The sequence below is a fragment of the Nelumbo nucifera genome, chromosome 4 (assembly GCF_055504915.1).
Source record: "Nelumbo nucifera cultivar China Antique chromosome 4, China Antique-T2T, whole genome shotgun sequence".
NCBI classification, from domain to species: Eukaryota; Viridiplantae; Streptophyta; class Magnoliopsida; order Proteales; family Nelumbonaceae; genus Nelumbo; species Nelumbo nucifera.
In genome coordinates, this window is record NC_142652.1 from 7,716,174 (window position 1) to 7,741,007 (window position 24,834).

General features: G+C 37.3%; 1 protein-coding gene across 7 annotated transcripts; it reads right to left on the reverse strand.

Annotated features, from left to right (window-relative positions):
* Positions 1 to 459: 459 nt before the first annotated feature.
* On the reverse strand, positions 460 to 21,275 carry DIS1 (Actin-like ATPase superfamily protein). Of its 7 annotated transcripts, none has more exons than XR_734273.3 (10): positions 20,963 to 21,274; positions 20,394 to 20,853; positions 14,724 to 14,870; positions 12,234 to 12,326; positions 11,924 to 12,043; positions 7,766 to 7,876; positions 5,231 to 5,356; positions 5,048 to 5,146; positions 1,235 to 1,425; positions 460 to 846 (listed from the first exon to the last, which is right to left on the reverse strand). XR_734273.3 is itself a non-coding variant. In XM_010250436.3 (9 exons), exons 1-9 carry the CDS (start codon positions 21,010 to 21,012, stop codon positions 1,345 to 1,347), a joined length of 1,287 nt encoding a protein of 428 aa, XP_010248738.1. In that variant the 5' UTR covers positions 21,013 to 21,274; the 3' UTR covers positions 843 to 1,344. The 7 variants fall into 7 exon arrangements, 2 of the variants coding, with proteins under 2 accessions (XP_010248738.1, XP_088759001.1); XR_016085379.1 differs by adding an exon at positions 3,249 to 3,988 and having other exon boundaries at positions 843 to 1,425; positions 20,963 to 21,275; XR_016085380.1 differs by lacking the exons at positions 460 to 846; positions 1,235 to 1,425 and adding exons at positions 7,303 to 7,403; positions 7,533 to 7,696 and having other exon boundaries at positions 20,963 to 21,275.
* Positions 21,276 to 24,834: the final 3,559 nt, after the last annotated feature.

The window sequence follows — 24,834 nt, forward strand, 5'->3', positions numbered from 1 at the left end:
CATTTGATTCAAGAACGGTTTTTGTCTGTTTTTGTGTTTCTAATTTTTATTTTTATTTTTTTGTCAGAAAAAGCCATCCGTTTGGACCATTCGACCCGGGAACTGGACCCAAAACAGTTCCCTGTTTGATCCAGTTTTAAAAACCTTGATACGTTGGACCTTGTATTGTATATAACTATATAAGCACTTTATGTTCTAAGGATTGTGAAAACGCCGATAAAAGTAAATCACCTTTTTATTTGAGAAAAAAATAAATCACTAAGACTCCATTTTGTTGGCAATGCAAATTTCTGCTTCTGGTTTGACTTTGTTTTATTTGGTTAAGAGTAACAAAATAGACAGTAGAATAAAGATAGGATCATAGGATTAGGAGGAAGATGGTGCGAATTTTTGGGTGAGTGAAGATTTGACAAAAAAGCAGGTTTTGCATCACGTAGAGCATGCAGTTCATGGTCACAGTTGCAAAGAATACAAACCTGAACGAATGTGAAATTTATATCTGATTCAGATGATATGCACTGCAGACAAACAGAACCTAAGAAAGTCATCCTCGTATAAAATGATGCATGGCTTAATGGAAGCAACTCTCCAATATCATCTTTGGAAACCCACAGCTTTCTGACCAAATTTAGATTTCAATTTTCTACCTCTAAATATGTCCTAATGGGAAATATTCGACAAGTCTGTTTTAAAAGCTTTGTTTTTGTCAAGAAATATACTTGTAGCAATTCTTCTTCCTCCCCTTCATCTTCTACTTGTAATTAACAGATGCCAACCATGGAGTTAAAACTCAGAAGGGTGTTGTATCGACTTGATATCGAGGGGCTTCGAAGTCTGCAGAGAAACCTGTAAATGTTTTGTTTTTATTACTTTCAAGAAAAAAGTTTTTTTTTCCAAAATGCTCACTCAAAAAATTAAAAAAAAAAATGGTTCTGACTAAGCTGAATACTAAAAAAAGACCATTCAGCCTAGTTTGTGACTCGTTAATACAAATGCCTCCACCGAAGTTACTGCTAGTGCTGCTGGGCGCACAAGCGGTAGCCTTCCATGGGCTGCAAAAACAAGGTCCTACCTAGTGTCCTAAGAAAAGAATACAACTGCTATGATAATGCTGCCGAACTCATTGGCGTACAGACGAGACTAGCTTCTATTATCATACAGCAGCTACTGTTGTGTCATTTCTCCTAATGCAATTGAACAAACTACACATGGAAACATGACACCAGATTCGTACCAGGGCCCACATTGGCGGCAGAGGTGAATAACAAGTCCACTTCATCAAACACCTGCCCTTGGGGATGGCTCCAAAAGAAGTGAATGGCAAAGATAGAGTGTATCCCTTTTTTAATACATTCCCTTGAAAACAGGATTCGTGCGACATATGCTCGCTCCATACTCCTCATATTCCGCTTTTGTATGGCACGCCTGTGCATGGTGCACACAACACTCGTTAGCTTTGCTGCCAAGATTCAAACAGTTTCATAAAAGTACTCGACATAAATGACAAGGATGATGAGAAAAAAAAAAAACAAAAATAGACCATCAGAAACAAATGAGAGCGACCAGCAAAAACCATGGTGGCAATAATCTTCACTTCCTGATTTATGCATTTGGATTTTTTTATCAATAACTGCAAGCTTTCATTAAATTAAGAAGATGGTATAGTACAATGAGTAAAAATAGAAGGTAAAGTCAATGAGAGATAAAATCTCTCCTCTCTCCCCAAAACAAAAACCCTCTTTTACAATTGTGCCCAGAAAAGAGCTCGTCCCACCCCTTGTTTGGCTAATGTATCTGCAAAGGAATTAGCACTGCGCTTACACCGACAGAAGGATACTTCCATGTTTCTTATTAACCACTTGAATTTTTTCTTCTCATTATTGTAAATCCACACCTTCATTTCCTCAACTTTATAGCCAATTTACAACCAATTCTGAGTCCCCTTCCATGATTGACTTCCTTGTGTTCAAGGTCCTTGCCCTTTGCACTCCATCCAACATTGCCAAAACCACCACTATAAAAGTCTCCCTCCCCTGCCCTTCCTCATATAAGGCAATTATTTTTCCCTCTCCATCCCTAAGTACACCTCAAATTCCTGATAGTCCTAAGTTTCCCATGCTACTACCATCAAAGTTGAGTTTGACGAACCCTGTTTTTGGTGGAGACAAAGTTTGAATAGTAGCAGTCTTATTTGGTGCAGAAACCACTACCAACTCTTAACATGTATGTATAAACCCTAAATATTCTCTGTATCAAAGAGAGAAGACAACCAAAAAAGAGGGGTGATCGAACTCAATTCAACTAAGCCTTGTCCAAACCATATGGGGTTGGCTACATGAATCTTGCTCCACCACTCCACTCTATTCAACCATGTCCGTTTCTCCACCCCTATCTTTTCTAAACCTTTTTGACTTGTAGCAGATCACTTATCACTGGTGCTGCAGATGGTCTTTGCTTTTCCCTTTATTAGAAATTGGATTTGGTCCTCACAAAACCATCCTCACAGGCCCTTGCAGCCGTCCATTGGGAATATATTCCCATGAATAAAAACATACAAATATGGAGATGTTCCCAATGTACAGATGCAAAGGGTGTGAGGACCGTGAGGATCACCTATTGGACTATTTCTAGGTTCGTTCCAATAAGTTTATTTCTCATCCTGTCCTTCTAGTTTTCCCACTCATCCATCTTAACTACCCTATACTCAACTACATACAGTATTAGTGGCATTATAACCATTTTATGATATTTTTTTGATAAGTGCAGTTTTATGATATTTTCCTATCAAACCAAGTGACATTCTCCTATTACATAGGACTCTAAATGCACCCTTCCATTTTGCCTATCATGTTCTAATTCTATGGGTAACAACCTCTTCAATCTCTCCCAATGAATTAAAAGGTGCACCTAGGTGCACAGGCAATGCGCATTTCAAGGCCTTTACCTCACCTGGGTCCAAGTGTAGCCCCTTTGAAAAGGAGTGCACCTAGTACGCCTTGCACCTTAGCCCAAGCATGTGCCTAATGTTCTTCGTTCATCCTTGTTAATACAAGACGTATTTTTAAAAGACAAGAAACTATAATTAAAATTATAAAACCATTCTTTTTACATACAGCTTAAGAATTTAAGACCCTAACATGGACTTGTTTGGGCTAACTAGATTTCAAAGTTTTATTTCAGTAAAAATATTCATTTGTCAAAACCACTGTGCATGTAAATCTCATACATGCAACGAATGACCTACTAACCTTGAAAATACATTATCTTGCTATAATAAGTCACGCTGCTGCAGACTGTTTATCATCATGGTCATCAAGATTCAGAGCTTGCAGCAGCTTTGGCCAGGATTCTGGAATCCCTCCTGGTAGATCAAACTCCAACAACTTTCCTCAGCTGCGGTAGAACTCCCCCACAGGCTGGCTCATTTCATTGTATACATGGAATCGCTCTTTTACAACTTCTTCTGTATCAGCAGATCGAGTGATGAGCTTCGATGCACACCTTCAATGTGGAAGAAGTGGAGCCATGTACATCCCAGGGCTCCCATTCTCACCCTTGATGTTGGTGGAGGCAACATTGAAGTTTCCTCCATAATGGCTGCAAATCCTTCTTCCTAGGCATTTCTCAAGCAATACATCTTCACGAAGATTTAGGTTAATCACCAAGTCAATATCAGTCACTTCTTCCAATATCTCTGTTTGTCTTATTGTTCTTGGAAAACCATCAAGAATAAATCCTGATTCACCCCTTGCTTCTCCAGCTTCAAGCCTTTGAGACAATAATCTTATTATAATTTCGCCAGACACCAACTTGCCTTGGTTTACAATCTCTGCAAGCTGTTGGGAGAGAGGACTGGAGGAAGATAGCTCCTCTCGAACGAGATCCCCGGTGGCAATGTGAGGGACACCAAGAAGGTTGGAGATGTGACTGGCGTAGGTACACTTTCCGACGCCGGGGCAGCCGAGGAAGACCCACTGAACGTTTTTGTCTTGAGGATCTCGACGGCAAGAGAGGGGCTTGTGAGGGAGAGAAGAAGGAACACAGAGATAGGTTTTATATGTTTATGTATTTTAATTTGAGCTAATAGGCCTTTTAAAATGTTTAGTTTAAAATGTAAGTTTGCATTTTTAATTAATATACTAGTTTTATTTTTTATTTATTTCAAACTTTTTGATTTTTTTTTTATTTTTAAAAAAATTGCACCTTGCTTCAAAAAGGTGTATGCCTCAGGCGTGAACCCCCCCCCCCCCCCCCCCTTGCACTTTTAAAACAGTGATCTCGCCCTTGTTATGAATAATCTAACCAAGGTAAAGAAAGTATCCAATTGTAAATGTACTGCAATTCCCACTTCTACTGTTATTAAATATATATTGCACATATTTTGTTTTAGTGCTACTGATTTTAAAATTTCTTATTTCTAAGACATTTGTCTATAAATCCAATTTTGCATTTGTATACCCAAAAAATCCATTTTTTCATCTAACCTCTCTATTGTTTCATCAATTACTACTATGTCATCAGCAAACAAGGTACACCATGGGACCTCCTCTTGGATGTGTTTAGTCAATTATCCATGACTGATGCAAACAAATAAGGGCCAAGGGCTGAGCCAATTCATCCATGACGATGTATTTTAAAATTTCTTATAATTAGGATTCAGGGCACATAATGCAGACCCAGACCCCATATAATTGGGTCAGGATGCATCAGATTCTGGTTCTCATGCCCATATCCATGCCAAACTGACTTTAGCCTTTTAGGAAAGTATGTGTTTGGTTTCTTGACACATTGGACTGTCTTGAGTCCAATTTTGAGTATGAAGTGCCTTTGGCTGTTGCTGGTGCAGCAGTTTACTTGATTATGGAGTCCTAATGCCCGTTTCTTCTTTTCTGTCCTTTTCTTCTACTGGTTGCTTTAGTGATTAAATATACTTGAGTTACCTAAAAAAAGAATTAAACGGAACAAGCATACTGCATGATGGAATCATTAAATGTGGAAACTGAAAGATGAATTTACATGGGCTTAGAGTTAGAAGGGGAAAACATACAGCATAAAATTCAGGTGTTGATGCAAGTACGGAGCCTCCAAACCATACTGCAAACCGCTGGATTGGATGGCTGACAACATTCACTTCAACTGGTTGTGCCTGGGGGTTTGGGAAAAAAGTATCAACTGTCAGGCATTTCTGCTAATAAGAAAGCAAAAAGCTTTTTAAGAAAAAAATGCGCACTTTTACTTCTCCACCAAGACGGGCATCAGATGCAATGACCCGAGCATCAACAATCTTCTTTAGATCTCGTTGCAATCTTCTATGGAAGTCCTTGAACATGGTCGAACCCCCAGATAACACTATGTTCTGAGACAAATGATTGCAAAATCACAAAACTGTTAATATATATGCTCTTTTCTTTTTCATTGTTTCTTAACAGTGAACAGAGACATGAATACAGAAACTGGAGACTAACGTGCATTATGCATAAAGAAAAAAGAATAAAACTAAGAACATTGACAAATACAGGAAGCTATTTTCATAATACTTAAGGCATAAAGATAACGACCCACATAATATAAGACACCTACATTGGTTCCCAGAAAAACACTTATGGCCTATCTACCTCATCCTAGATTCCTAGGCAGCAGAAAAATACATAAATAATTAAGGAGCAATAAGTATATCAGATAATTATTAGCATTAGACAACGTTCATTCTTGACCTAGGAAACATCCATGGAGGCACCACTTATAGATGTCAGCTTTGGTGTGAGTAAATGTGGGCTTTTAAGGAAATAAAGATGCAATTACATTTTATGAAAAGACATTGCACAAGAGAAGAATTACTAGCTGTCTTACATGCAACTACATTTTCAGTCATAGCATCAAGAATAGAGGCTGCCCATTTAAAAAGGTATCTACTTTGGAGATGGTACTGCTCTGCATATTTCAATTGGGCCTTCCAATGACAGTCTGTCACCTTATATAGTTCGATTTTATGACCTTGTATCCATTAGGTGCACAATGAGGTGCAATATACAAATATACTCCATGAAGATACCATATGATATCATATATACGTACACAACTACATATACAATCTATTGTATCATACATACAGGATGTATATATAGGTCAGGCCAGGCACAGGTTGACTTAATCTGGGCTCAGACTACCCAAGGCCTAAAAGCTCAAACCCAAATGCCCAACCAACCAAGAAAAAAAACCCAAAATTCTGGAACAGACAGAGCTTATGAAAAAAAAAAAAAAGTTGAGCCTGCCCAAGTTGTGGCCCTACATAGAATGTGGGTTTCCCACACACACAATTATTGGCAATCCAAAATGGGTAAAGATGTTTCACCAAAGCAAAAGGAATGAGATTTTCCAATTTTGTTCATTAAAGAACCAAGAAACTCAAGAGCTGTTCTTTGTTGCCAAAAGGTGCAATATACAGTGGGATATAGGGCTTATGTGGGCAAGGATATAAAAAATGACTAAGCCTAAAGGTTCCTTGTAAAAGATTGGTCAGTGAGGATATGCAAAATAGGCCCTCCACACAGTGTTTTCAACCTGCCGTTGACCCAGCCAATTGAACCGCTTGAACCGTCACCTGGTTAAGATTCTGGGTCTGGTTTGAGTAAAACCTGGAGAGGGTCAAGAAACCGTTGACTAGGTCAAAAACCATCTGACCCGGATGGTTGGACCGTTGGACTATTCAACCCGGTGACCAGGTTGCAGGTTGCATACTGTGAATGCAAACTTCAGGAGGCCATAACTTTGCACTCCGATGCCCGATTGAGGTGATTTTTTTTCATTGTGTAACTTTTCGAGATCTATGTGTCCCAAGGCACCGTAGGTGCTTGCCCCATTATTTTTTCAAAAAATAACCTTTTTTGGCCTCAAATTGCAATTTTTTTCTTTACAAATAAAAAATTTGTAACTGAATTAAAAAACATATATTAAATATAAAATATTTCATATATTACATGTAAAACATAATTATACATTATTTGTTGATAAAATACATGTTTATACATACCTATACACACATATATACATGTACACACATACATATATAAATTTCCAATTTTCCATATGGCTGACATGGCACAGTCTGACCCATCCAACCTGGTCAGTCGAACCAGTGACCTGCGACCCGGAGGCAAAAACAGTTCAGCCTTCGGGCTGGCTTTTAAAACACCGCCTCCACAAACGTATAGGAAAAAATTTTCCTGATCGGATCAAGTAGGGAAGCCTCCATACAATCTGACCCATTTTATCCATGTGGAAACATCATGTGGGAAATCAGACCTATCCATTGGGTAGAATACCATCGGACTGACCAAAGTCTTTATTCCCCCAGTCAACATCAGCCCCACATGCTACCTTTAAGCAGAGTTTCCAAGTTATAACTGTCACACAAAATTCAGATCTTTTTAAATTAAAAAGCAGTCCATAAAGAAAAGCTTATTTAGCATGTGGCATAAATTTTGTCTCACGAACAAGGGCTGGAGAAGGGGAAATAGGCATTTTTTGCATACCAAGAGAATGTGCCACATGGAAGATTCCTAGGTTGTTTAGAATCCTTCACCAAAGTAGTTGCCATGCTGAAAGCATTTCATTTTAGGCATGCTTTATTTGCCAGGAATAAACTGACTTTCTGACACCAAGACCTGAAGTGCTTCACAAAGCCCACAATGGAAATCTTCCATGCTTACAAATATAATTCAGTTCCTTGTACAATAAAATGTCATCCCAAGTATAACTCCTTTACCTTATAAAGAGCCCTTCTAGTGTCAATTGGTGCTGACTGAATGCACTTATCTATTACAGCAGGCAAGGGGGTAGTAAAGTCACTGCTGTAAATCTCAGGATTAAAGAAAATCTGCATGGACAATTAAATTATGATTATCAGAATAAGCCCATACCAGAGAAGCCAACCAAAAATGAAAACAGAAGTATATGGTATACAATTATGGTAACTCAGTCCATTGCAGCTAGGAAATAAGTGCAATGAAATTAACAAATTCCACTATTTTATTTATAAATAAATAATTTTATAAAGGTAGGCTTAGCTGCAATCCAAACACCTTAAGGGCATCATTTTAGGTGTCAAGAGGGGATCAAGTCCAAAGACAGGCTGTAAACTGGCTTCAAATGATTGATGGGGGATTTGTTGAGGTTGAAGAGGCCAAGAAGCTTGCTAAACATGATGGAGATTCTAGTTCATTGTATGCACAAGTGGTGGATTCTGGGTTATGTATATGTGGCCCATTCCTTAATATGCAACTTGGATTCACCATTCACATTAGAAGTTGGGGACTTCGTGCCAGAGGCATCAGTGTCTACTTGTTCTGACAGCAGGAAGAGGAGGTGGAGGTTGAGCTTGATTGGGAGGAATTGGGCATGGAAGACAATGTGAAAGATGGAATGGATGTAGTTCAAGGTCATTGGAGAGGAAGGTTGGCGGTGGTGATGTCTAGACAGTGGAAGATCAATCAGTTTACTCTCTGCTGGAATCAAGCTCTCATTTTGAAAGGGCAAAACATAGATCCTACAGCACTTACCAGATGGTGGAGAGAGAAGATGAGGGGTGAGGGAGACCAACAGGGAAGCTAATAAGGAGGTGAATTGAAGGGGGAGTTGAGCAGAACTTAGCACTAATACCAAACTGACACAGGATGGGCCTGCAAAGTTAGAAAAAGAGAAAAAAAGGACAAATGAATTAACTAGGCTTCTTTACGAGTCAGCACTCAGCACCTAACAGTTTCTTTAAGGAATCAGCAATGTCATAAAAATTAGTATATTTCAATGTTGGAAGTACAAAATTCACATTTATTACCCGATGTTGAAAGGAGGGGACTTTACATATTATTATAGCCAAAAAGGGAGGACAGGCCAGTTCCTTTCATTTACACTACTTCATAACCAACTAAGAAAAGCTACTAAAACACTAACTGAGAACAAGACAAATCCCTGTTGAGTTAGTACTAGGAATAACTCTTTCGCTATAAAGCCCTTAATATATTTTCTATTTTACAAAGTTGTTTTTTCTTATTTAGGTAGAAGTGTAAAACCAAATTTTCATTGGGGTTATTCTTGTCTGTGTACATTATTTTTCTTTGCTTTTCTTATTTTAAAAATGATTTTTGGAACTTTTTATGACCCAAAAAAACCCTATCTTAATACCCGCTCATTGTAATAAAGGGTGTTTTTAACCTTTTAAATGAAAACCCTAATTTCAATCAAACTGCAATGCCATCTGCCAACTCAGAATTGGAAGACCAACAACAAACAAGAGTTTCAAATTTTACAAATTCAAAAGGAACTGACTCTTTCATATACAAATTTAATTTCAAAAATGTATTTCTACAGGAAAAAAAATGAAAGGAGGAGGCTACAGAAAAGTTGCTTTTTTGGTTGGTATATGTGTACAACCCACCATACCATGGTCTTTGCAACAGACCATACCTTTGACCTTGATGTTTGTTGTTGTGTTAAATCCGTGTTTTAAAAGTGCAAGGGCAATTTTGCACCCAAGGTGCAAGGCAGGCAAGGCACAAGCCTTTTTTTTCAAAAAAAAAATGCAAAATACTAAAAATATTAAACACAATACTAATTAAAAATATAAACTTAAATTTTAAAATACATGTTTTAAAAAACCTATTATCTCAAATTAATATACTGAAACATATTTAAAATGAAAATTTAAAAATAAAATCAAGCATAACATATAAAACATATTCAAGCATGTAAACTCTTAATCTCTTTATTTTTTCCCAATTACATTACTTCAAATGGCTAATGTGATGCTAAACATTATGCATTCCTGATTCTATGAGCCACCTTTGTATCAAGCCTTCAAGACAAGCCCAAACAAGTCCATATCAGGGTCTTAAATTCTTAATCCCTATAAAAAAAATTATAACTTTTAAGTGTCTTTTAAAAATATCTTTTATTAGGGCGAATGAATGAGCAACATTAGCAAACATGAGGTTGTTAGAGCTTCGCCCCGACCCAACCGCCAAGCATAAAAAAATGCACAAATTTTCAAAAGGCACACACCTGGGCTGAAGTGTAAGGTACACCAGACACACGCCTTCTGAAGGTGCTGCACTTGGGACCTAGGCAAGGCGCTTAGGCACATACCCTAAAATGTACCTCGCATGTGCCCCTAGGCATGCCCTTTAAATCACTGGTTAAGTTTCATGGATAAAAATGGAAAAATCCCTGATTTTGCTCATTTGCTCCCATATTAGGGAAAAGAATGAATTAGAGGGAAAGAAGATTTGGTTGGGTGAGGTTTTTGCAGCAGGTTATTCAGTGAGGTGTATGTGCTGAAGTCTCTAGGGTTGTTCTTTCTTGGAAGCAAGAGTGTGTACATTTGTCTTCAGAGAATAGGGGAAAGGGACAGAGCAACTAGGTAGGCAAATAGAGAGCAAACATTAATTGAGAATAAAACGTTGATAATCCATATTCTGTGAGCTAACTCAATGGGGACCACCAGGGGAAGGGTCAAAAAAGCATTGAAAATGCATTACGAAGTCTTCTGGTAGTAGAAGGCTCTGAAGAGGGAATGAATGTGAATATAAGGGGAAGAGGCAGGAAGAGAAGGTAAGAAGTGAAAGAAGGTCATGGGAGGCTGAGGGGAGGTTTAATCCAATGTGAATGTTACTTCTTGCAATGCTTCAAGGGTATGGGTTGACTGTTTGTTCTTTTGTTTAATTGTCTTTAGCCTGGTTGAAGTTGTTGGTTATGTTCTTTGGTTTGGGTAGTTCTGCTTTGGTTATGACTTGGCTACAAATGGCTTGTAAGTTGCAAGTGGTCCTGTACATATATCTTCATGTATGGGCTGGGTGCCAAGTTATGGGTTTTCTGTGTCAGCCAAAAGCTAAAGGTTTTATTGACATCAGGGAAAACTCACCTCCCAAATCAGGGATAAGAGAGTCCAAAAAAGACAGCAAATGGCCGACACCCTATGTTTTATGTTTGTATCAACTTAGGCTGACCAATATCACCTAGCCCATTATCATTGACTATTTACATACAATATCAAGATATCCCCCGGAATAACCAAGCTCTATTTACTCCAGTTTTTGCCAAAGCATCAGCAAAACCATTTGCTGATCTATGAACCCACAAGAAGAGAGTATATAGAAGAATGACCTAAGTAAGCTAGGCCTCAAATGTGAAAACATGGAGCCTTGTTCCTCCAAGAAGGATGCACTAAGTAAAAACGTAAAAGAAAGCTAAACAAGTAAAAGAAATGTAAACCCTGCCGACCTGGTTGTACTTATTGGGTGGGTCTATTTTTTACCAACCATGAGTTGCTTTATCCGACTTCCTCTTAAAGCAATAGATCAGTAAGTGCACTATCTTCTTTCATTCACATAATCTCACTATTTGAGGGACCATTGCTTGGTATCACCAACTTCAAAACCCATATTGTTATACTGTCAAATTATTGGGTTCCCTATATAGATTTCAATATTCTTTATGCACATAATTCCATATGCTTTGTGGAGAAGGAAATTTAAGTAGTGCATATTTCACAATTTAACCATCGATATGGCCTTAGATAAAGTTGAATAGTGAAACAAGACTAGTTTAGATGGCCCCACACAGCTGGGATAAGGAATAAGGCTTTGTTGAGTTGAGTTGGGTTGTACAAGTCACCCCCAGAACTGCACCATTCACTGTCTTAAACACTATGTACACCGGTGTTCTCTAGATTGAAGGAATAAACTAAAAAAATCAAGGCACTGAACTAGCGCTGAAATCAGTATGTTTTGTTTATTTGGTGAAATACTAATCACATTGGTGAATGAGATGAATCATAACATAATACTTTTTTATTGATATTTGGTAATCATGACATAATACACATAGATATCTGGGATAGACAAGAAGATGATGAAAAGGCAAAGCAGACCTCAGGGCCAAGAAAGCGTTCATAGCCAACATCACAAGAGTATGGAGCCCCTGTTTTGGGTTTAGTGCCTTTCCATTGCTTGATGTACTTAGATGGTTCTCGATCATGCTTATTATACTCCTGAAATCATGGAAAATCTTCAATTATCATGATGCACTCATCTGGATACATCATCATTTGTTCTTACAAAATTTAGAATGCTGAAAGAAATATAAGCAGTTACACTTGCATTGTAGAAGTAGAACTCAAAAGAACAAAAGAAAATATATTATTTCTCTTCAAATTTTTTTCTAATACAGTAAAAGATTACCTTGACAATATCAGAACAAGTGTAGCAATACATTTCTTTCACCTTTCGAGCTACTTCAAAGCAGTCTTCTGCTGGAACATGCTCTCCTCTTTCCTATTTGAAGAAAAGTCAGAAAGTAAGCAACCACATATGGTTACTTATGAGTTCATGACCATGCACTTCTAAAATGCATAAATTATAGTTTTTAATACCACTCTGTATGTATGAATTTTTTTTTTTTTATCAGTCTGTATGTATGAACTTCTTTTCAGGTTAGTATTGACAAAGTCAGATTCGTCCATAAGAAACCTAGCAAGTGTTCAGCATCGCATAAACAGCTTCGGGGGTAAGATTATGAACTCCAACCCCTCTTCTCCAAGAGAGAGTGAAAGAATGAGTCTTCAAGTGTCAGAAATTGTAATTATACAAATGCATATTGGTATTATAGGAGTCAATAATCAGCTTCTTTATAAAAGTTACACTACAAAGTACTAAATTAAGCAGCCACTATTGCAGTATAATATAGATCCTATCCTTAATATCTAATAGAAATCTTGATAGGAGTGTATTATGTTTTTAACTGATCCAGCAAAGCTGCTGATTTCCTATAATGAGGGGACAAGTGGATGACAACCTCCATTAAATTATATAAAAATAATAGGATATGGTTTATGGGCCTAAGGTGAAAAAAGTTGTCTGTCAACATTTAACAGCCTGTGCAACAGAAACAGTCTGTCCACAGAGCTCCCCCCGTGTGACACGTTAGTCCATAATCCATATGAATTCCATGCAACAGCAACAGCGCTAAAGGCAGGGCTGCATGGAATAAGGTGCCACACAGGGAGAACACTGTGCCTGTGGACAGCACAGGCTGTCAAACGTGGACAGCCAGAGTTTTTTTCACCTAAGATTGCATGATAGCATGATGTTGGATGTTGCCACTGGCATTTACTTTTACTCATCATCATCTAAGCCTTCTCCCAATTATATGGGGTCATCTAGTGGCAGCTACTGTTCTGGATTATTTAGATCATCATCATCTAAGCTTTACTCCAGTTATATGGGGGTCAGCTACATGAATCCTGTTTTGCCATTCCATTCTGTTTAATTGGCCATATAAGGGCAGCCCAATGCATGAGGCTCCCACCAATGCGGGGTCCGGAGAGGAAAAGAGGTTGTTTCCAATGTTTAATTGTCATATCCATAGTTAAATTATGAGCACCTAAATCACTTCTTACTAATTTGACCCATGTCCTTTTTGGTCTTCTGGTGTAGCACTTCTAGCCCCTTCAACTTGTAACATATCACTTCTTACAGGTGTTGTAAGGGGTCTCATGTGACCAAACCATCTTAGTCTATTTTCTCTCATTTAATCACCTACTGGAGCTACTCCTAGTCCTAGGTTCCTTCAAAAGACTCATTTCTGACCCTATCATTTCTAGTTTTTCCACTTCCATCTCAGCAATATGCATTTTTGCTACACGCACTTTCTGGACATCTTAGTCTATTTTCTCTCATTTAATCACCTACTGGAGCTACTCCTAGTCCTAGGTTCCTTCAAATGACTTATTTCTGACCCTATCATTTCTAGTTTTTCCACTTCCATCTCAGCAATATGCATTTTTGCTACACGCACTTTCTGGACATGTTGTTTTTTGACTACCGAACACCCAGCTCCATACAACATAGTTGGCCTTACAACTGTTTTATAGAATTTTCCCTTTAATCTGAGTGGTATTCACCTATCACATAAGACTCCAGATACACCACCTCCATTTTCCCCATCTTGCTCTAATTTGATGGGTAACATCCTCCTTGATCTCTTTCTTGTTATGAATTATCAAACCAAGGTACAAAAAAACCTGAACTGAAAAGCAAGGAATAACTTAAAATTTTGTCCAGACAATATATTCTTCTTCTTTTCATAGGTGCCCCTGTTTTTTTTTCTGAATTTTCTTTTCTTATTCTTTTTCATCTCATGAATATGTTAGTTTTCTTTATTTTAATATGAAGTTCATACTTCTATATGAGGATTATAAATAATTACTACTGAAAGATGGTTGCCAGTTGCTATGGAACCTAGGGAACTACTCTAAGATTCATGGTTTTTATTTTAAAGGCAACACCAACTGGACTACAAGGCATATTCCCCTGACACCTAACCTCCAGCCTCATCTTGGTGCCTTGAAAATTATGTTCCCTCCATTGTATATATCATTGTTTAAACAACTTTTTATTTGTGACAGACAATGCCAATATTAACTTTTAAACAGTATTTTGGCCGTCAAACATTGATTACTAGAGATCTTAGCCTAAATATATTGCCCCATTTCATTAGTGGCTTATCAAACAGAAGAATCTCAGATTATATAATTTGACGCAAAATAGCAGTACAGGATTATAGGTCTACATATGAGTGGAGCCAATGATACAGTCCAAGAAATTTTTTTTTATCAATATACAGTCCAAGAAAATCTACTATCTGCAAGGATGAAAACCAAAGCCTTGTACCCTCATGAGCTGCTGAACGAAGAGAGTAACATCCTTCCCACAAATAGGAATAGATTTGATGCTGCTCCCAATAACATAACCATCTGCAACAGGCACAACATGAGTAGCTCCATCTCCAACGTCCACCACAACTCCTGTCATTTCACACTGAGGAAAGGTATAGGTTAATCTAAAATGCAAGGGCTAACTAATAATTATGGAGACAAATAATGGCATAATAGAAGCAAGGAGAAAGGTCTTTCCATATGTAGCACAGAAGTGTACCCTGAATCCTGCAGCAACTGACATTCCACCAGGTGGAGTGATGACATGGTAAATAATTAATCTAAAATGCAAGGGCTAACTAATAATTATGGAGACAAATAATGGCATAATAGAAGCAAGGAGAAAGGTCTTTCCATATGTAGCACAGAAGTGTACCCTGAATCCTGCAGCAACTGACATTCCACCAGGTGGAGTGATGACATGGTAAATAATTAATGAGGGATCTCTGGAGTCTGGACTAGCAACATGTATAACTTCCTTTTTCACACCAGCCTCAACCCCCCCCCCAGGCAAAAATAACTATATGTTACATTGCAGTTTCCCCCCAGTGAATTACAACGATTAAATTTTTCTCAAATCCGTTGAGGGCACATGTAGAGGTCTAAGGAAAAGAAACTTGCCACATGGGAAGGGAATGAAATGGGTTCTTTTTTTTTTATTGCAACAAGAAAAGGAGGGGTGTGAAATGAATCTTGCAAGTCATCAATAAGGGTTTAATGTGAAATTTTAATATATATATATATATATATAAAAAAAACAATGAAAGAACCGAATCAGCATTTCCTGAACTCACTAGTTGCTCTAACAAATTAAAAAATTCCAAGACTCCAGCAATTGTGGGAGAATTCAAATTTATCAAAATCAATGTGCTTGAAACTTTGAATTGGTGTGTTTGGCATGCATGTCAATGTCCTTGTTAGGTCATATGTTGATAGTTAGTTGTGCTCCAAGTAAAAGGTCTACATTTGTCCTTCATACTCCAATTGTTCAAGGCTACAAGTATAAAGTGTGGTTCTTCTATTTTCAAGCTTTTTATTGTCGCCTCCATAGCATTTTTCAAATCCTCTAGACAAGATGGTTTCCTTCTTCTCAGTAACCTAAAAGTCCCAAAGACCTTGCTTGGCCTGTTTGTGTGTTTGGCTTCCTTGCAAAACAAAATAATTTCATTCTGGTTTACCTTTAAACTTTTTTAGCACAACCCATCATCTTTTTTGGGGTTAAATAATAGAAGAGGTTAGACATGCTTCAGAGTAGCTTGGTAACACAGAAGTGACAGAACTTCACCATAAAAAAATGCAGCTGTTGCAGACTGTTAATAAAATAGCAGATTTAAGTATCTCAGCCTTGCTTAAAATTTTTATTCGTTTAAACAAGTGGAGATGAAACCATTTCAGGAGATTCCGCAAATACCATAAAATGCCTAAGAGACAAAGAGGGTGGCCCGTAGAGATTGAATCATTTTTTGACAGAAGCTAGAGACTCTTTGGAACAATGCAAATTTGACTTGGATTCCAAGGGATTTAAACTCTGTTGCAGATGGCATAGCTAAAATAGGTGCCCATTTGGATGTTTTATATAGCATTAGATTGATTCCTATGTAATTACCTAGGGTTTCCCCTTTGTATTGTGCATCTCCTCATGTACTTTCACTTTCTTCATAAAACTCTGTTACCTTTCCTCAAAAAAAAAGGTGTGGGTTCAAGTACCATGCAAAACCAAAACAAAATTATTCCATTTTACATGGCAATTAGAGACTGTCCGTCTACCAAATTGTGGATCCCCCCCTGATTCAGAAGAAGTAACTCTTTGCCATGTCAATTCCTTTTTTTTTGTGAGTTCTGTTGATGGTTTTCTATGTGCATGACCAAACCATCTTAATCTACTTTCTCTCATTTTATCACCTATTGGAATAAATCCTAAATTCCTACGAATGTCTTCATTTCTGATCCTATCATTCTAGTTTGTCCACTCATCCATCCAAGCATACGCATTTCTGTGACAATCATTTTCTAGACATGTTTCTTGACTGCCCAACACTCTACCCCATACAACATGGTTGGCCTTACAACTGTTTTATAGAACTTTCCTTTTAATCTAAGTGGTATTCAGCTATCACATAAAACTCTAGATGCACCCCTCCATTTTTTCCATCCTACTCTAATTCTATGGGCAACATCCTTCTCTGTCTCTTCCTTGTTATGAATTATTGAACCAATATTGTAAATATAACAAAGAGCACAACTGGAAGCCATAATAGATCACTTTCAATCCATATTCAGTACCACTTGGCCCAAAAGGATTTTATGTAGCCATCTCCAACAAAGGAAAATCTATTAGACGAATGCAATGTTGTTGGATGTTACCACTCCCAGAAAAAAGATGAATTGTCTAGTTTAGGAATCCATCCCAGAACGTGATGGTTAAAACGTCACCATTGTTTATAAAGAGTTATAGATTGAAAGGTACAATCACCTTCTCTATTAAAGACGTTGAGCCCAAAGAAATCACCTTTATGAATAAATGGAGAATAACTATTCAAAGTTCAATAAGAAACAAGGAAGTTGGAGATAATGGTCACAAAACATTCTTTTTGACTAATACTGAGATATACAATGTTGGTTCTTGCCTCTTCATGAGATATATAGCTCATTTTCTCCAAAGAAATTAAGACTGGTATCTTATTCTTTTTTTCATTTTCCCCCCTTTTCTTTTCTGTTTTCCTTTTTTTCTTGGGGGGGGGGGGGTAAGAACAGGGCTAGAATTGCATACATGTTGATCCTCCAGCAGGACATTCTCAGGTTACATATCCTTCATGTCTAATTAGGAAGATATGTATCTCCATAGTGAAAGGAGTATAAATTCATTTCAGATTCTGGAATTGTAACTTGTAAGCTCTTTGTTGTTCAAATCCTCTAAATCTTCTACATGGTTTGTGGAGCCCAAATCCCTCATGAGTCATGCCCAAGGAGATGACATTCCACGCATCTTAGTTTTAAGGAGGAGAAAAAGAATATGGTCTAGCAATACACCGAGAGGAAGAAACTGCAACTACCTTGAAAATTCAAATTTGTATTCTGGTGGATTTCCCTTCAGAAAACACCAAAAAAAAGGAATATCTCATACGGTCGTACCATTTATTCACTTTAAATCAACCTGTTTAACTTCTCATTCCTGGTCATCCTTGTCGCATCCAATGGAAAAAACCTGGATAACCTAAACTTTCTATTGTAATAATTCATATGTAGAACACCCAAAAAATCATGTATATGGGGAGGAATAATGCCAAAGCACTATTAAGGTTGCCAAAAAAGAAAAAAAGAGTTATCACTTATCTTTTTTTTTATCAATAACAGAAACTTTATTAAAATTTATGAAGCTTTAGGTACAATAAGGAGGAGATAAAAGTCTTAGCTCCCCATCAGCAAATTACAATGAAAGAAGATTAAAAATAGCCTCCCTATTCACCCCTTGCTTGGCCAACCCATCTGCAAAAGAATTAGCAGTCCTTTTCACCCAGCTGTATTGTATCTCAATGCCCCTATGTAGCCATAAAAATTTTTTCTTTTCATTATTGTAACTCCACAAGCCACTATCCTCTTTCTTCAACCAGCTAATCACCACCTTTGAATCACCTTCCAAAATCAGCCGACTGATATTTAGTTCCCTTGCTCTTTGAACCCCTTCCATAGCTACAAGGATCTCAGCCCTAAGAGAGACTCCTTCTCCAATAGGGCCTGAGAACAGAGCAATAACAATCCCTTCCTCATTCCTAAAAACTCCCCTAATCCCAGAGGGCCCTAGATTCCTTATGATACTGCCATCAAAATTCACTTTTATAAATCCGGAGGGAGGAGAGGACCACAAGGGAGTAAGAGTCCTCTTACACAGAGTAGAGGTTGCTATCTCTTTCCAGTTTCTTAACAGGTTAGCTATAGGAAAGTCTGAGAACAATTCTATAGTTTTTAGCCAGTGGGCAGCCCTTAAAAGTGTTAGGTCTAATAGGTCTTCCAGGGATCTTTCCTTTTCTGAAAATATTCGAGAGTTTCTTTCCTCCCATAGCGACCAACACACGGCTGCCCTAATACTCCTCCACATCATCTTCCCTCGCTTCTTAGGCCATCTGAAAAACAAAGGGGAGAACAAACCTTGGACACTCTGAAGAGGGTTCCAAGTACACCCAAAGCGAGAGAGTACCCACTCCCAAACAGTTATAGTAACCTTATAAGAAACCATAAGGTGGTAACTGGATTCCCTATCATCCTTACAGAGAGAGCATCTATTAGGAAGTAAACAAGAATTGGGTTTCTTTTTCTGAAGTAGATCATTTGTATTTATTCTTTCCAAGAAAATTTCCCAACAAAAAAACCCAACCCGAGAAGGAATGGGCTTGCTCCAAATTTCCTTAGTCGGAAAGGACACACCAAGAGGGACAGATGATTGAGTTAAGGTTTCAAAAAACGAAGCACAAGAGAAGGTTCCTGAAGTAGAAGGGATCCAAATTCTGGTGTCTTCCCTATTAGGATCAAGGAAGATATTCTCAAGGATGGCTAATAAAGGTAAGAGGCTGTCCAAGTCTATATCCCTAATTGCCCTTCGCAGGAAAATGGAGTCTGAAGGAACTAAAATAGAAGAGATAGGTTCATTTTTCAAATCTGACAGAGCATACAAGGAAGGAAACTGGTCCTTCAGAGGTGAAACACCAACCCAAAGATGTTCCCAAAATTTTATTGAATTGCCAAAGTTAACACCGTACTTGATCCAAGGGGAGAAAGCTAGAAGCAGATCATGGATGGATTTCCACGGAGAAGCAACTGTAGCCCTTGCCACAATTCCAAAATCCTAGTCGTTGTCTTCCAGCCCATGTATGCTAGCCACGATCTTTGTCCACAATTTTTCCTTTTCCATTGTGAACCTCCACAACCATTTTCCCAACAACGCCATATTCCTTTTCTTGATGTTTCCAATCCCAAGACCTCCTAGTCTTTTCCATCTAATTTACCACCTCCCGTCTCACCCTATGATCTCTCTTCTCCTCTCCCGCTCCCACATAAAATTCCTCATTAATTTTTCCAATAAGTTGGAGACCTTGGTGGGGATCTTAAACACTAACAAATAATAAACAGGTAAAGTTAGCTAGGGTGGACCTAATCAGAGCGACTCTCCCTCCTAAGGAAAGATAATTTCAGTTATCACTAGGTGTATTTCTCTCAATGATCAATAAACGCATTGCTCTTTAAGTGTTTGCAGAAAAGCATCATGTGTTTTTAGGTCCTAAACAATTGCATAATTTTTATAGTTTTTAGAAGTGATTTAGTTATGCAGTCCTCTATAACCTTTTTTTTTTCGAAAAGTTATCGGAGAAAAGAAAATAAATAACCCAAACGAGACTTTCAGACATCTGATGACCAAAAGGTCTACTAAATATCTCTTAATAACCGAACCCCAGGATAGAAAGCCATCAAAATATAAGTAACTAACTAATTATTTGCTTGAATCCCTGAAAGTTACTTTCCATTTTATTCAATCCCCTAAAGGTGGTCAAATGGAGGAAATATTATTTACGAATTCTTTAATTCAGGAAAAGAAAGGAGATAACATTAGACAAAATCGTTCAAAAACACCAACCTTAGAAGTTGTGTATCCAGCGGCAAGAGCAAGCACTGGTTGTACCGCGATATAAAGGCCAGGAATATTAAAGGTCTCGAACATAATCTCGCCGGTGTACTCTCGGCTCTCGGGAGCAGTGAGTGGACTCTCGGTCAGAAGGAAGTAATGATCCTCTGGGTCACAACGTAAGTAATTGAATATACACTGTTGCCAAAAACGTTCCATGGCATCCCAATTCTCCACCTGACCATGACGAATAGGATAACTAAGATTATAGGTATTACTTGATCGAGATCGAGCTAGAGCTTCCTCTCCAATAAAGAAATCAAGATCGGCCATGACACCCGCACTGTGCTGTGCAAGCCAATTGCTCTTCCCAGAACTCCTCGATGGATTCGAGAAGGACTCATTAACGGCAACAACAGTCGGGACGATAAAACATGGCTCGACGTTACCGGCGAACCCCATCTTGGTATACCTGCAAGGGGAGGGGGGCAAAAAAAGTGATCAGAAACGGGGAAAACCAAAAGGCGAAGGTAAAATTTGTCGAATAGGTGGAGGATGCGTATGGGGGCATAGGACGGTACCCGGTACCGTTGTCGATGACTACAGCGGGACGAGAAGCGGCGGCATCCATGGGAAAAGCAAGAGAGTCTGGTGGATCTGCGGCTGAGATCCGAGGAGGGTTTAAGGCATAGGATCATGGTCGTGGTAGGCGCCTCGGGGAGCGCGAAGGAGAAGTCGACGTCGATCGCAAGCGAAAGTGGCGACTCAACGCACACCCTCGTAGCTTGAAGAGGATTCCTCCATCCATTTCAAGGATAAACAAAGGGGTTGCAGACTGAGATCATCGTAGCCATCATCATTATGAGCTCAGCTTCTTTTCTTGGCAACCAAACAATCTAAGGTCCATTAGTTTATAATAAGCCTGTTTTTGTCTTTTTCTATTCCTTGTGCCATGCTGGAGTGTACTTTTCTTATTCTCCAGCTACTGTACGTATATTTGATGCTGTACGTTACGTGGCGTTCGTATGTAACAGGCACGTTAACTAACCGTACCATGTAATATTTTTCATTCAAACGTTTTTATTTTGTTAGACAAAAATTATTTATTATTTTTGTTAAAATGATTAAAATAAAAAAAAAAACGTAAATGAGTCCTAATTTTTAATACATTTAAATTTTTTATTTTCATTATTTTTATTTTTAATTATTATGACAAAAATAATAAAATAATAGATAATTTTTATCAGACATAAGATCTAAAATGTGATATTATATATATTTTTAAGTTCGACGAACACATCTAGCAGATCCTGACCTTCCATTTGCTGATCGTGGTTCATCCGGATTCAGAGCCTCCGTATACTACGATGTCGTGTGAAAAATCAAAAAAGAATTACCAGGAAAACGAGCCATGGGAAATGAGAGGAAAATGATGCAATTGAACGCAATATTCAACGATTTTTTTCTTTTCATATTGAAGGTTTGCCACGTGGCCTGTTCTACTGTCTAACACATTGAAAGGCCACTTAGAGGAAAACAAAAAATTCTGAACTATTAAACGAGTCTATGCAATTCCGAATACCTACCTCATCATGGTGAAATCCACCGTTTACCGAAGATTTTAGCAGTCTAAAATCGACACGTTACTTCATATTAACATATTAATTGGGTTTTTTACATTAATTGGATGCATTGTTTGGTGAAGTAACGTATCACACTATCACGGAGAACCGTGTAGGCAGCCTCGGCTGTCGAACTCAGACGCCCAAAGCCTCTTATAAACTTGTACATGGAAGAACGCATGAAATCTCACGATTTATTTCCCAAAAAAAGTCCCACTGTTTACAAGGATTCCTCTTGCTCTGTCTTTTGCAAGCCACGTAAAGACAAATCAAAGGAAGTACGTTAGGCATGTTTACGGCGGTGTAAGTTTTCTGCCGTACATATATAGATACAACAAAAGGATTAGGACGTGGCCACATGGGAGCCAATAACGAAATCGGTGAGACATCACTGAACAGGTCTGATGTGGCAAAAATCATCAATCACATAAGTTGGCCGTCTGAAAGAAAGAAAGAAAGAAAAAAAAACACCCAGCAGCTAGCTGTTTCAGTGTTTGTATACTTGTCTAAACGATGCGTTAGGAATTTAGGATAGGTTTGGGGTAAAATAGTAAATAGAACTTATAGGGCAACTTGTGGCTCATCTTTCCACCTCAAACATATATGGTGAAGCATGGAGAGAAAGAAGATAGAAAGACGTTTCTGATTATTTTAACATGTCGGATAAAGGGCTCGTGTTTGAGGAAAAGTGGATCTCCTTGGACGGTAGGACATCGAGAGAGACAAAATGGGAAGGCAAACGATCACACTCCCATGATACCTTGACATAAATTGGATTCATTCATTTTGCATCGATTTCATGGTTATCGTCTATAGGAGAACAAGATTCATTATTTTTTTTGTATTAAATGAAATCTATTCTTATGCACTAAGGGTAGGGGAGTCTAACAAAACTACATCTAGGGGTGAGAAAAAACAAAAAAAACAAAAAATTGAATCGACCGAAAAAATCGATTGAAATCAACAAAAAAATCAGTTAACTAAATCAATTGGTTCATTTTTTGTTTGGTGTTTTTAAAAAAACGAAGGTACCAGTGGTTCTGTTTCGGTTAACCAATATAGGAAATCCGCAGTTAACCGAATTGATTTATATATTTTTTATATATTATAAGTTAATAAATAGGTATTATATATAAATATATATTTATAATATATGATATATTATTTATTATTTAAAATATAATATTTTATATATTTATAATTTTGTATTATAACTTATAATATATATTGTAAAAATTTAAAAACCGAAAAACTGATGAACCGAATCAACGGTTAACCAAACCGGTCAACCAATTAACCGATTGGCTTCATTTCGGTTTCGGTTAACAATTTTCCAAAAACTGGTAGTACCGATTCGGTTACAAAAAAAAAAAAAAAAAAAACCATGGTTTGGTTAACCGAACCGTGAGCACCCCTAACTACATTAGACATGCATGGAGGAAGACATAACAAAAGGGCAAGGTTCAAAATTTCGCAATGTATTAGACCATATCAGTCGATATGTATCGTTTCGGTACAAGTCCGATACACCATAGAAATTATCTATAGTGTTCCTTTTCGTATGTATCGGTCTGGCCGTGCAAAATAGATACAATAGAAAACCCCTTCTCTCTCATTAATTTCATTAAACTATATGTAGGGCGAAATTACCTCATTAATTTTATAACTCCTATATTTAAGTGTAATTTTGCTCTTATTAATTAGTTAATTATTCCTATAATTAATGCATAATTTTAAAATTGAATTTCAATTTTAGCGCCTCATTGGAATTCTGTTCTCATTAATTTCGTTAATTAATAACCCTCTTTCTCATTAAATTCGTTTTGTTAGTATAAAACTACAACCTTAGCAATAGCAATATTTGAGCCCTAGTCATTAGGCTTTAACAACTAGAGGTTCACCACTAAACCACAACCATTTGCTTGCTATAAGTTTATGAATTTTTATTTTTAAGTAAATTTTATCTTTTTCTTAGTGTATGCTTATCAATAGATGTTAGAATTAATTATTAAAATTTATGTTTTAATAAATATTAAAATAAATTATATTGATTATTTTAAAACTAATGTATATCAATATACATTTTAGTTTTTTTTCATGTTTTAGTTATTCCATCACTTGTCAATAGTTACTAAGTGTGTCCTGATATCTCGAATTTTATATAGACCATCAAATTACAGTTTGTTTTTTACTTTTAAATAACTTATTACAATCATATAAAACTTGTAACTATCATTATTAATATATTCTTTAGGATTTATTTGAGTTTTTTAACATATTTATGCATATCTTAATTTTTCATTTGTATCCATATGTATCAAAAACGTATCTCAATACATTTCTTAAAATTATCTTTCCCATACATCTTACATTTTCGATACTTTAAACCTTGCAAAAGAGCAACAAATAAGGGCATTTGAAAGACCCTGGTTGGCAACTCGATCGACTACTATATTAGCTTCTCTAAGCACAAGCAAACTAACCACATCGGAAGCCAGCATTGAGTGGTCCAATTCCAACCTATGCTTGTTCAAATCAAACCAGATGCTTTTACCCAGTGAATGCAAATCAGTGGATTAGTGCTTGTGTTTCCATAAATTTCAGGGTTTCTCTTTGGTGGGAGTATAATAACAATAAAGAAGTAAAAGATTTGAGTTCGGATCCACTCACGTGAGGACAAGACTTTTTTTGGTTTCACGTGGAATTGGACTGATCAATTGAACACCCAACTTTGAATATAATTATAGAAAGAGAATAATAGGGTTTTGCATGAAAAGAATGGTTCACTTCGACTTCTCAGAGAGCGGAGCTTTACGCACTTTTTAGGGAGC

What these genes read in the sequence shown, in the direction of transcription:
- DIS1 (XM_010250436.3), bottom strand. Translation starts at nt 21,012, where the DNA reads ATGGATGCCGCCGCTTCTCGTCCCGCTGTAGTCATCGACAACGGTACC. An exon ending in CTTGTTCTGATATTGTCAAG is followed by an intron (nt 12,044 to 12,233) that starts GTAATCTTTTAC and finishes CCATGATTTCAG; the next exon opens with GAGTATAATAAGCATGATCG. An exon ending in AACGCTTTCTTGGCCCTGAG is followed by an intron (nt 7,877 to 11,923) that starts GTCTGCTTTGCC and finishes TTGTCCATGCAG; the next exon opens with ATTTTCTTTAATCCTGAGAT.